The sequence below is a fragment of the Bombus vancouverensis genome, chromosome 18 (genome assembly GCF_051014615.1).
Source record: "Bombus vancouverensis nearcticus chromosome 18, iyBomVanc1_principal, whole genome shotgun sequence".
Taxonomy (NCBI): Eukaryota; Metazoa; Arthropoda; class Insecta; order Hymenoptera; family Apidae; genus Bombus; species Bombus vancouverensis.
The window spans coordinates 4,946,900-4,961,410 of record NC_134928.1 but is presented as its reverse complement, the minus strand read 5'-3'; the positions used below and the strand labels follow the sequence as shown (position 1 = coordinate 4,961,410).

Below are 14,511 nucleotides of genomic sequence, written 5' to 3'. Positions count from 1 at the left end.
CTAGGCACACTCGTTGGAAGCATCGAGAAAGTTCCAAACGCCGTTGCTAGGCAGTTTCTGCCTGGAGTTTTGATTACTAATACAATGTATGTCCCATTGCATCGGCACCTCCGAGGCAACATCACACGTGGCTCGGCCCGCTCTCGAGGCCGCATGCCGCCACAACCACATTTCTCGGAAAACACATACAACCACTCCAGACCTCCGTTAGATAAAACATCCATCCCGTGACCGTGGCTACGTTCAGCGACCGATTGTCACCTCGAACCCAATCGCGCTTGTTACAAATCTTAAGCAATTACAACTATAATAAAATCTAGGCTAAGGTACTAGAGGATGTTCCCAAAATTTCCAAGGAAGGGCTTCGGCTTTCCTTTCATCTCCGACATATATATTTACCACAGCAGTATTGGGCCAGTTACAAAAATGCATCCGTTACATTCTGTTGCGTATTCCGGTGCTACAAATATGGAAAAGTTACTTATGATTTATCCTAATGGCAATTTTGATGCTTCGCTATAAATAAATTGCTAATTAAAATAAAATTGCTAAACAGATAAAATACAGATGTAACGGATCAAACAATGTTGTATATGATAAATCTATGTTGAACACGTTATTCATAAATTGTACATTCAATTCTAGGATAATTCAGGGATCGATTCTGAAAATCTGAAAATCGAGTTTATTGCGAAAATACTTAAATGAAATACAGAAGTAAACAACAATTAATAGCAGTAATAATTAAATAAACAACAACCAATTAATAACAGTAAACAATAAATAGCAAGTTCTGTGCAATGTCTCCCTGAAAATCGAGAATCGATTTTCAACGTCCTGAGCTACCGATCTTTCTCCGTCAGTCTTCGATGTTTTAAATAATTACTCTTTCTTCTGTGATCTTGTCTACCTCCGATTTTGATCTCTGTCTGTACGTTTGGCAAATGCGTGTCTCTCAAAATGACTCTCCGTAAAACAAAGAAAGCCGCTCTGTCCGTGAAACAAAAGAAATCGTGCTTCGAGAGACGGTCGTACAAGCGTATTCGCATTTGAACTCTTAGAGAGTTTACACGTATATGTTTGATGGATACTTAACGTGCACAAATTTTATATGCTCCTTGTATATTTTATATGTATAAACATGCGCAATCTGTTTATGATTCAACGACATTAGTTGAGAGCTAAATACCTTGTATTAGATTGTTTTATATCGTCTCCTATTGATATCGGGTTTCTTAACAAAAATTTGACATAAAAATACCAAAAAGCGTACAAAATCAATAGTCGACGTATCTTTTCCTGTTTTCTGTTATTCTTTCCATTTGGAGATTACTCTTCTATCTAGTGTTAACTAATCTATACACATTTTGTTACTTAAATTTTTATTCAAATTTTTAAATAAATACTTTTGGATAAAGTTACGAAAGGTCTCGCTAGCCGATCGACACGAAATTTGGAGGACTCGCGGAAAAGGGGTATTTATTAGTTTCCGAGATATGAACAAAAGTATTATACATTTATTTCTGCCTATACAGGCATTATCAAACTGCTGTAGTAGTTGCCATCGTTGATTGTCGAATAGACGATGATACAGTAACTCAGCGTAAAACAGGTATTGTAATTTCGATGTTTTAGGATTAACATTTTTACTAATCGAAACCAGCTTGAAAAATGGAAGCTAAGGTCAATCGCCGGCTAATTATTAATAATAATTATTATTAAATATAATAATAATATATATATTAAATAGATACATATATTATATTTAATTATAATTAAATATATGTATATATATATGATTATATACACAACGCAACATTTTGCGGCCACCGAAATTAAAACGAAACGTAGCTTAAAAAGAGGTGGTCGGATTGTAAATGAAACACGCTGTAGATACTGAGGCCGATGTCGCTACTGTTAGTAATATCTGTTACAGGATTCGGCGTATAATATCGAAAGCTTTCTATTAATATCTTGGAAACTAATAAATATCCGGAGTTAGAATTTTATATTTCAGGTTCCTATTTTTTCATCGTCCCTCTCAAATTTCATCTCGATCGGTCATTAGGACCTTTCGAAATTACAACCAAATAACTTTGCACCGGTTCGGTAGACTAAAATTACGCTTGGTACGTATTTTGGTATAATAACAATTAGTGGAAAATTTTTTAATGAAAACAAATAATTATAAAATGATGGAATCTATGAAACAATTTAATATTTCTAAAAATTACAATGTTCTACCTTAAATAGACCGTTATATACGTAACATTTCTTCCTTTGCTTATATCCAAAATCTACATGTTACAAAGTTCCAGATATATTAGGCGACCACTAACGATTCGTGCGCAGCGGTGAATGTGTGGAATAAATTCGACGCTGATGTATTAACGCCAGTTACATGGGAGCGGCGTCATGGCCCAAAGGGGCCAAGCCCGCATTTCCGCAGCCCTATCTTGCATCTTTCGTTCTTTGCGTTCTAGGTGCTCAGAAGCCGAATCCTCACGAGCAATTCCTACGATCGTTTCAGTATTTCGGTTACGTCATTAATCGGCTCGATGTCTTTTGTCGCTTGTCACGTAATAGCTTATGTAATTGTTACCGATATATACCATCAACCATTGTTCCTCTATTTTATGCTTTGCTCTTTTGTTCAATTTACAGATTACAGTTTCATTTATCGTTGTTGTTTAATAGTACAACTTATGTCAATTTAGGGTGAATATAATGGGTTTAAACTTTGAAGATTTTGCAACAAAGCTTTTAAAATAGAGTAAAGGGTGCCTTTCGCTTATAAATAGTAATGTTTCATAAAACTATTTCAAGTTGCAGATAAATCAGGAATTTATTAATAATATAATGGAATATAGAAAGGGAGCAAGTATAATACAGTATAGTGAAAGAGGGGCAAGTTTTTATAGAAATAATATTTATGTAAGTTAATGTAAACTACATTACAATACATCTACAATAACAATTACATCTACTAAAATTTTTACAACCAACCAACTTTTCTCAAAAATTATGAAATCCACCCTATACCTTAATCTACAATTATATGGTTTGGTGTAACTGTAAACAATTAATTGAACAAAATATATATGTTCTAAAAAATATATCTGCCGTGCCGTTTGTTTTCTAAAAATGAACATCGTACATGCTATATGAAGTTTAAAAAATATTTTAGTTTTTAATTTTTTTAATTTTCCACAATCACTTTTTAAAGTTTTATTTGATAAGAGTAAAGAGAAACAAAAGCAATGTACGCCACGACATTCGATGTATCGATAAACGTGAAAAGGACGCGTGCGGAACCATAGTCTTGCTGACCTGATTTTCAATACAGTCAGAAAAATCAATCTGGACAAAATTCAATTTTTGTGTACGTGGCATATTTCAAATTCCTGTTTTCCATACCTTTCACTCGAATTACTTTACTTGATTCATGATCTGGTCTATATTTATTCAAGATAATAATCGAAGCAAAAATAAAATATAAAATAAATTCAATATTAACATAAGTCAATCGAATGTAAGATAATATAAAATATACAGCTATACTGACGTAACTGATCAAACACTCTTTAAAATAGAATGACTTTTTAAATAATGGACCAAACGACTTGAGATTCTTTCTTTTTTTAAAAGTTAAAAGCATTAGCTCACGACGTGATGACGCGAAAGAAATTTTTGAAAAAAATTGCAGTTGATCGAAATCAGGGAGGAAAAGATAAAGGTCGCCTTTTACAACCTTTTTATCTGGACCAGCACTGAAAACTTAAAAGCACGTTTTAAACATTTATGTCAGTTATATACATATTAATTATACATTAATTACACTAATTAATTATATATTATATATTAATTATATGTATATAATTAACATAAATGTTTAAAACGTGCTTTTAAGTTATCAGTACAGGTCCAGATAAAAAAGTTGTAAAAGGCGACCTTTATCTTTTCCTCTTTGATTGATAATATATTAATGGTCAAAATGGAATATTTTCATAACTTCCGGCATAAAATTTGAAGATTCTTACAACTTTCAATTACAAGATTTCAATACAACTTTCAGCATATGTATATAAACGTACATAAAGGCATCGAAAAATGTAAGAATCTTTAGATTTTTACATTTAGAATTACGCCGGAAGTTGTGAAGATATATTATTTTCACCATTAGCCTGTGTAACTCGTGGAAACCTTAATCGATATTGATGAGATTCTTATTTTGTACATAGGTAAATAAGTCCACAAAGTGCATTGTTTAAATTTTCATTACAGGCTCAAATAAATAAATTGTAAAAAGATACCTTTGCTAATGCATAGTGCTATATTGTCCTAAATTTGTTTCAAAATAATTCTTAAAGATACAGGGTATGTATACGTTTTGTGTTGTTAGCGATTCAGATGATGAACCAATAGTGTTTCCTTTGTGGTTAACAACAGGCGCTCCCACTTTTATAATTGTTGCAGTTGTCCTTCACTCTTCAATAATTTCACGTTAGTCGACTCTCGTCATCGAGTCGATTACATAATTAAGAAGCGTTATACAATAGTTATCGCTGTCTGACAGCTACTTTTCAGCTAAAGTTAAGCAAACAGAATGGAAAGTTTGAACTTTATAAAAGTTAAACGAGCAATTATATTTGGAAGCTTCAATAATCAGAGGAAGAATAACAAATGCCGAAGAATGATAATAATAACGAGAATAATAATTTAGATTTCTACGAGCTGTCTCATACTAACGAATCGTTTATATAAATACTAACGTTTCGAATAAAATTTATTTTGTTTCGAGGATGATTTTACGACAGCTACAAATCTTGTCTCTCTGGGACTTCAAGGTGACCTTAGGTTTTCGCAAATAGAACTATGCATTTTTTTCATGCATCATTCGATGCATTTTTAATTCTCTACAAAAAAGTATTTGGTCAAAAAATGATTACTTTGCAAGATATTCTAACTTTAATCTTGTAAGACTCTGAAAGACAAAATAAGATAATGCAATGCTTTTATGTTTATGTTCTCTTTGTCGTTCATACACTTAATTCGATGAAATTGATATCGAAATAAGCATTTAACAAGGTATTTTATTACAATTACCTATTTACAAGTACCTATATAAAGAATTAACAAACGTATCGAACGACGTATAAAAAGAAGAAGCCAAAGGTCACGTTGTAATCGCGGAGGCAGGTTCACATCGATAAGATTTACGACCAGCAGATGTCCGCTCCCAAGTTCACAAGATATTTGCATGGATCGATTAATATGAGACACTCTGCGTAACTTGGATCAGTATTTATGTTTAAAGCTTTCGATAATATAAAAAATAGTGTGATATTCCATCGAAGAAAAAATAAATCGCTTTGCTTTTTTGATGGCGATGTATAATTTCAATAAAATTCTAACGAACAGGAGATTGTTTAGTATGTATATCTAAAATCAAACTTTGGTATTATCTTTGGTCCTATTGAAATTTGGCGATTATTCGGAGTAGGGGTGAGTTGACTGATTTTTCAGTGACTTTGAAATAAGCTTTCAAGGCCAATATTCCGAACAACCTTTTTTCTCATTCGTGTAATCACTTGGCATATTTTTCAAGATATTCGCAAAAAACTTTAATGAAATGTAGATAAGGTACGATTACGCTTGATTTTGGATAAAAATTTTAAAAATTGTATAAATAGAAATAAGCAAGGGGTTGTAGGTTCGGCAGCAATTAGCCACCCGGCGTAATTAGCCTGCCATTAGTGTGAGATAATTTTTGATGAATCGATTGATATATGGAATGTTGCATTTTATTCTAATGTTCAATTGGTCAAAAATGTAACAAGTATATCTACTATCATTGAAAAATCGTTTACAGAGCGAAATGAAATAGTGCATACAATCTTAAACTTAGATTAGTTTATAACTTGAAAAGTAAATGCGGGCGGCGGCGAAATGTATAAAGCAAAGTTATTTAGGATAGGCATCTTGGCAACATATTTGAAGAATCATTGAAATCGGTGAGGGCGCTCCTATATATTCCCAATAATTACCAATTTCTTAGTTATAATACGAAAGAGAAGAATTCGTTTGTAGTATAAGGTATTTTTAACTGCATTTTATAAAACTAACGCAATAGCATAATAATTTGGCGATTTTTATATCGAAATCGTCTAATTTAAATCACACGAGACATGAACATTTTTAGAATTCATGTATATTTTTCGATAGAATATTAAATTAATTTAATTTTATTATCATCATAGAATTCTAATTGTAATGGAACATTTGAACCATTTTTATCATAATTCGATGTAGATATTTATGCATTTATGGGAAATCCAAAGGTACAATATTACACAGAATTCGCACAGTATGCAACAACATATTATAAAATTCAAGTGTCTGTTCAATTCAAAGTGTAGCACTCGTAATTTAAAGAGTTAATAAATTTAAGCAGTGAAACGATTCTGTACGTAAGTTCCATTTATATCGTTGTATTCGTTAAAATATAAGTTTGTATAAACATCCGCGGTTTATTTATAGTATTTATCTATAGTAAAATTTACGAAAAGTGTGAAAAAAAGAAAACGTTGTGAAAAGTATGAAAGAAAGAGTGAAACAATTCTGTACGTAAGTCCCATTTATGTCGTTGTATTCGTTGAAATATAAATTTGTATAAACATCCGCGGTTTATTTATAGTATTTATTTACAGTAAAATTTAGGAAAAGTGTGAGAAAAAGAAAAAGTTAGGAAATAATAATGTTAAAATATTTAAAAGGTAGGTACTACTGCGATATTTTTACGTAAATCTTATATTATTTGATCGAATATTCTTTAAAAATCTGTTAAAATGATATCGTTCAATAACACAATAGAGATATCACGCTACGTAAATCAATATTGTTCGTGAGAAGTGTCTTGTCTGAGTCCCGGGGAGTCGTTGCATTATATGCAGCTTAAAAGGAGCAGTACAACCTTTTGAAATCTTGAAAAGTAAAACCTAATTAGGGAGTTATTCGTCTTTGAGCAACAAAGACGAGGGAAATCACATAATGTTCTGCCTTTCTTGTCTTGTCTTGCACGAAATTTCATTTTCCTCCACTGTAGCAAGTTTCTTTGAAAATTTTCCTACGTCGCTTTAATCGATATAAAACGACTTTTGAATATACAAAAATACACAAAGATATTTTATAAGTAATAAAAAAAGAGTAAATATGGGATGTATGTCATATTTATTTAATAATCGTTGTAAAATTGTGTGCGTGTTTGAAGAAAATTAATAGTTTTTCAATGGTATTTGCGAAATTAATTACATTTTACTATAATGTTAATATGTTCATCTTTATGATAACATGTAGTAATTAAAATTTTTCCTTTTTTTTCATATAAATTTGTTTTTTAAACTATTTATTTCGATATCATTTACTGCTTAAATTATCGTAAAATTCTTGACTTATTGGAAACAACGGTAAGAAAATGTCGAACTGATTCAAGTTTCAAAATTGTTCAGTTACTTTTAAATACTTCTTTCTTTTCGTTATCTCTTATAAGTTAACAATTCTATAGTAATTTAAGTAGTTGCAAATAAGAAATGCAAATTGACTAAATACTTGACAGAATTATTTAGTATTTTAATTAGATATTCATATTGACGATTATTTATCTTTGCTGCTATTTTCTTTCTTTGTTCCAGGAAAGGTTATATCTTTTTTATCTGAACGTTAACAGTTGTCGTATGGAATGTATTTTCTTCAAACTCAATAAGGACATCAGTTCTATTTCTCTCGCTATTCTAATAACTCTTTTCAACCCAACAAACTTTAAAGTGTAATTTAGTATTGCTATTATATAGTATTTTAGATAATTTTCTCCTTTATTCGTTACGTTACGAGTTATACAAATCTCAGTTTCAATTACATACATCAAATTCTTGAATTGTAGCATGAATTGTTAGTGTTATTACAGAACTTATTATGACGCATGTTATAAATGAAATAACATAAACAAACTCTTGATATCGAATAACTGATTCAATTTTATAGTCCTAATGATTGAATCATTTTATTCATCAGGAAGCAAATTATTCATGTTCAATAATACAAATACAAATACAAGCGGGAACAGAAGTTTCATAATTCGAAACTTCTTGTTAATACACGGATGCCCGATGGGTTTTCAAACTTATTTTTCTCGAAAACGAAGCCTTAAACGAAAAAATGTTCTTCTTACTTTTCGGTTTATTTTTGCATGTACTATCATTTCGGAGATGTCCTGTATGATATGTTGGTTTCTAAACGTCAATCGGTCATTCATAGATGTTTAAAATTTATATTCGTTAAACGTTTTTTAAATTGTTCCTTGTATCTTATATTCGAAATAGTTTTCCATATTTCCGCTGCACAAAGAGAGGAAATAGAATTCTCTTCCCACCGAGTCCCTTCAGTCTTAACATTTTTAGTTTCAATTACACTTTTTCTTGTTTTTCTCGTGGCACTTTATAAAAGAGAAAGTGGGACTTTATAGAAGAGAAAAAGAAGAGAAGAACCCAAATCTCCTGACGATCTATGAAGAATTGCATTAGGGATGCCTGTCGACAAATTAAATATGCAAGTTTCGAGAGGCTGGATCTATTATTTAGGGACGGAATAAATCACTATATTGATATAACGGACTATTTCAGAAACGTTTAATGAAGATAAGTTTTGAACGGTAATAACTGATCTCTAGTGGCCTTCAAAGAGCGTTATATTATACGCCAATGAATTCATCTTGAAATGGGCTACACACTTGGCTGAACGGAAACGTACAGTTTCATTTTATAAAACGGAGGTCACTTTGAGATTTCCGAGCCACCTTCACTTAGATAAAATTTGTGTTTACAATAGCAATCCTCCCGCTGCCTTGAAACAAAGTAATTTCTATTTGAAATCAATAATGAAATAAATAAATAATGAATTCGAGAAATAATTACATGGATGAGTTAAGGTCAGACACCTTGTATACAACAACATAAGAGAGAAAGAGAGAGAGGGAGAGAGAAATTTCTCTGCGTTACGTTAAATTTTTTGAGAGGAAGGAGAAGGATTTAAAAAATGTAGGGAGAGAGAGGTATTTTGGTATTTGTAAGTCTTCCTTGATAAATGTTATGTAAATATATTATCAATGATACATTTGTTCTAGACTTTTACGATAAATACAGAAAGTGATAAAATCAATCTTTACTATTTCGTATCTTTCATCTTTACAGTGTCATGCAAAGCGAATTATAATTCATAAATTATCACTTGACATCGGTACCCGAGATATTTAAGTTTACTTTAGTCAGCTATTTGTCCTTCAAAAATTATTTTAGTACGTTATTTCAATTATCGTACATTTACTAATATTAAACTTGTATATTACATTTTGTTCTGGAAGAACATTACAACTAATGGTCCTCAAGTAAATGTATTCTTCAGTGTAATAATTTAATTTGCAAATAGTTTGACCTAAAAACTTAATCTTAATCGTGAGACGTACAACTCAATGATTTAGCTGAATACAATTCTGCTGCAATAAAATTATAGAAATCATCGACAGTAACCATGTAACATGATGAATCTTTTACAAAAAAAAAGTTTAAATTTTTTGGACATAAATGAGAAATGTTAGACTCTTTGACCGTCTTCCTGAAAAAAAGAGAAACATTGATTTGATTGTTTAGATCCGAAACATGATCACTAACGTGACTACTAACAAACCTGATAGTATAATTTTTTCAATTTGCGACAAGCTGCCTCCATTTCTTTATTGTCCTCTGCCCATAGCGCGATCGAATAACACGACTAGTTACTAAAGAGAGCAATGTACTAAAAATCGAACGGCCATTCGATTTCCATTCAAATTATTCCGGATTGAATTCGTCGTGTGTGATGCGTGATGTAATGAAAAGTGTGGAAAATGGATGGGTGTGCTCAGAATCGTAGTCGTTCTGCCGGCATTGTGTACTCGGAAGGAAGTTCAACTCGGAAGTGGCACTATTCATGAATCTCATACGAGGGGCAGAGCGGCGTATATACACGCAGTTCGTGTGTTCGCGTGTGTCAGAAGCTCTACAAAGATTATTTGATGTGTAAGTGCACGTTTCACAGATGAGGCGCGGTGTACTTAATGCAACATGTATACGTATGCGTATATGTTTGACGTAAAAACGTCATTCAAGGGGCTGGCTGCGCAAGCGTAACTTGAAATTCTGTATACGGATCAGTGTCGACTGATCTACAACAGCGTTTCTCAATCTTTTCTACGAGTTACGAGTTATTAAAACTCAAAAATTATCTGTTTTTTTTTTTTTTTATGAAATGCTTGAAATTTCATACTTGATAAATAAAAATCACATAACCAGTTTAGAGTAGGTGCGATGTTTGTACGACAAGAAATACATACATGACACAAGTGTACATGTAATAGAGCAACTAGAGTAGAGTACAATATTTGTACGAGTAATAGCTACATTTTGTTCTATATTTTAAATAAATCAATCATCCATATAGCTATATTGGCTTGCTCATATATTTAAAACTTTGTAAAAAATTGCAATCTTTCTTGTATAGCAGCATCAGGTTTGATAATGAGACAAGCGAAGGCGTTGAGTAACTTTTACACATTACAAGTCAGCTAGTAATCTTATTTCACATAAAATTGTAAAATTTCAACATAGAAATTTGTAACTTTTGATTTGTAACTCGTCAACTTATCAGTACATTGTTAGTTACTAAATTGATATGCAAGAGGATTCAGATGTTGATTTTTATATGCATGGAGTACCATTGAGCTATTACTTTTATTCAGTGTATTGCTTTAATTTACTACCTATTAAGTATTATTGGAATTTTTTAAATTCATTTTTTATATTTTTGAAAGTACTTTTTATGTACGTTCTTAAAGCAAAAAATAATTGGTAATGTCTGTGATTGGCGCAAGAAATAATAATATAATCAGGAATAATTGGAAGTGAGAGTATACTGTCATTCATATCTACCGAAGTATTCAATTTTTAATGATTTACGTTCAGAAAATAATTGTTTTATATATAAATATTAACATATTTCTTCTATGTTTTTTTTAATGGGAGGAGTTAATGTTACTGGTGTATTTTTATTAAAAATTCAATATTAATCTAATTCTTTTTCTGTGCCTAGAAATGGATTATGCACAGAAAAAAATAATAGTATTTAATTATTATCTATCCAAATTTTTTTACTCTCCACAGATAATCGTGAAAATAACGATTTTTTTCTTCGTAGTGTATGAACAATAATTTTTCGGCTAATGCATTTTTTCTCCTTAACGATATTTGATTATTAAGTAGCAGAAAATATTTTCTTCCTTATAAATAGATTTTCTGAGATTCTTTTGTTTATGTCATATAAATAGTAATTTTTCAATTTTCGTAACTAGTAAAGACGTTAACTTGGTTTACATATGATTCATTTCAAATTTTAAATATTTTAATACTAAATTGCAATATATCGGATAACATCGTATCAAACATCCAAGACAGGTTTATAACTTTTCATAAACTTTGTAAACAAGAAGTACTTGCACTACTTTATCTAACAGAATTTTGATGTCGCACTTGCTTTCCAGTATTTCCATATACGACATATATCGATGCAACGTTACAGTATTTATTTTGCGAATAAATTAATTTTTCCGACGATATGTTTTTCCTTAACGGGTGTATTTCCCGCTTTACAGTAGAATGCATACTTTTGGCGATGGATTAATTTTACAATACACATCAGTAATTAAAATTTATCTGAGCGTAACGTACAATTTTATTTTTCAATACGCAAAACTAATATCGTAGAAAGCAAGAAAATGGAGCATTATGCAAATATCTCATAAACAGTCGAACGTGGAAATGCGTTAAGCTTTACGGAAAATTATAAAGTTGGTAACTACGCCAGAAATTAAATATAATTTGAATTTAATGTATTTAGGCCCGTGTGAAAACTGCAACTAATTTGATTTGTTATTGTATAGACTAGTTGTTATTTTTACTTTTAAAATTTAAAAAATTCAGTAGTAACTGCAAATAATATTATATAGTAATGTAGCAGAAAATAAAAATAATATCGTTTCATATACAAAGAAATACTAATACTGAAGTGGTTTGTCAAAATGAGGATCTTTTCATAATTTTGTACAAGTTTTTCGTTAAAAACTTGGACAACTTTAAATCACATAAAATCATTATGTTTTTATTGTTTCATGAAACAGATTTTTCTTTTTCTTCGACGAAGTTAAATTTTTATAGTTTACCAAACACAGATGCATCCGTTTGAACATTATTAACATTTTCAATTATATGTATTAGGTTGTCCCAAAAGCTTCTTTCGCTTTATAAAGAAATAATAGATCCAGTAGAGACATTTTGTTCTATTACTATAGAATAGATCATACATGATTCAATAAAGTAATATAAAAGAACAAATGTTGTGCATCTATTATTTCCTTATAAAACGAAAATTGATAACGGGATCAAGTAAATAGAACAGTATGTATTTATGTATTCTATAACGGAGAATTTTTTAAATGAAGCTACAAACATGTAAATTTGGAAAAGAAGAAATATAGTTATTATACATTATATAGAAATATAGATAGTATCATAGATAGGAAATGTAAATGCGTATACAATGTGTCTAAAGCACTGAGGCCATAAATTACACACACATACACATATAATATAATACTTAAATATCAACTTCTGAATCGACTTGAAACCCCCAGTTTAAAACACGTTATTTATCAAAATTCTGTTTAACCGGAATAAGTGATTCGATCGAAGCGGTTCACAAGGTCTACTCCAAACAAATAGTCACATATTTTTCAATACCTTTTCAAACAAACTTCTCGCAAAAATATTCAAACAACTCGAAAACATCGTGCTTCCGTAAGATGAAAGTTTATTTTCATTTACTAAATAAAGAAAGAGGTAGCCTGAAATTTGCTGATCGAACGTGTAAACGGATAATGAACGCAGGAGAACAGTTTGAGAAACCCTGATATTCGTAAGCATGTATTATATAAACAATACATGTTGGCGATACTCGCGCGAACAGAGAATCGCACGCGTGGGTGGGGACACGAGCGTGTTTTACGGGTGGCGGATCTGCTCGCGCTCAGTCTATTCCTGCGATCCATGGATCCTACCGGCCATGCCGCTGATTTGTGGCCCGTTGACGTTTAATTCGGAATTCATAAGCGACTGTCGGTGGCGTGGAAACGCGCAAATTTAGCTCGATTGTTCATGGATTTTGTAAGCATCAGGTCCGTGGACAGCAGCATCGAAGCTATTTTAATAATTTTACAGATGTTTCCTACCTTGTAATTTCGTATATCTTTGAGCAACGTTTCGAAAGTCGATCGTTCCACCTGTTAATTAGAAACGACGAGTTCACTTGTCATTCGGATTGTCAATACTTTGAACGCAGTAATTTATTTCAGACGATTTGTTTAATGCATCGATATATTTACTTGTATTTCGTTTCTATTTTAACCTTACTGTTTTTAGTGTATTCTGAAAATTATTGCTGTATAATGATTTGTGGATTGCTTAATTAAAATTAGTTGCTAGCGACAGAAAAGTGGTTTTATTGATTTTTAATTCTGTTTACGAGGAAAGATCTGATTTAGAAATAATCTGCTCGCATCAGGTGGTTGTGACATTCGGTTTTTCATAGTGCTGAATGACAATCTACGAATATAAACATCGACATTATTAGAATTTCATTACTTGTTTTATCATTTCTTTCTATCTAGCAACAATTACTTTTCTCGATTTTTTATTCTATTAATTATCCCAATTAATAAATTAGTTGTATATGTCAATCGTTTTCGCTATTTATATTTTAAATCAAAATGTCTGAGATAAGAAAACATGAAATGAAATAGAAATAAATAGAATAAAATGGAAACTAAAGAAACATAAAAACTATCGTGAATTTATTTGGTATTTCGCAGATTCGTTTGGCAGACATACAAAAAGAACATATAATTGAATTATAAAATTTGTCGTGTTTACTTTTCAGATGATACAAAATCTGACCAAAGCTACGCCAATCAGAACGGTGAACCGAAGAGTTCCTTGATCCACCAACGAAACGAAACCGAGAAAAGTAAGAATCGATCATATTTTTTCCCCTTTAATTGATAACCGATATTACTTTGGAATGCTGTCCTGGCGGTGAATCATGCTTTTTGCACGGTCATAAGACAACATCAACTTCTTTTCCTTATTTACCGTGCACATTTGCATTCGTCATTCTCGTTTCATTCATGGGAAGATGTAAATTAATTAATATTACTTTCTTGTGCAAATAAGATTATTAAATACGTCCCAACTATTAACTATAGTCTTCGTAACATCATCTCAAAATTCAGAAATATAAATCAAATCGTGTAGTATATAAAATACGATAGCAATTCATAAGCTGTTCTTTAAATATTGCTCCACCCATAATAGG

General features: G+C 31.1%; 1 protein-coding gene across 1 annotated transcript in view; it reads left to right on the top strand.

Moving 5' to 3' along the window:
• CAP (Cbl-associated protein) overlaps window positions 1-14,511 on the top strand; it is a 379,584-nt gene that overhangs the window by 183,483 nt on the left and 181,590 nt on the right. Inside the window, exon 5 of the mRNA XM_076626276.1 lies at window positions 14,077-14,163. Within this exon, the coding sequence (XP_076482391.1) occupies window positions 14,077-14,163 (87 nt within the window). The remainder of the gene's footprint in view (window positions 1-14,076; window positions 14,164-14,511) is intronic.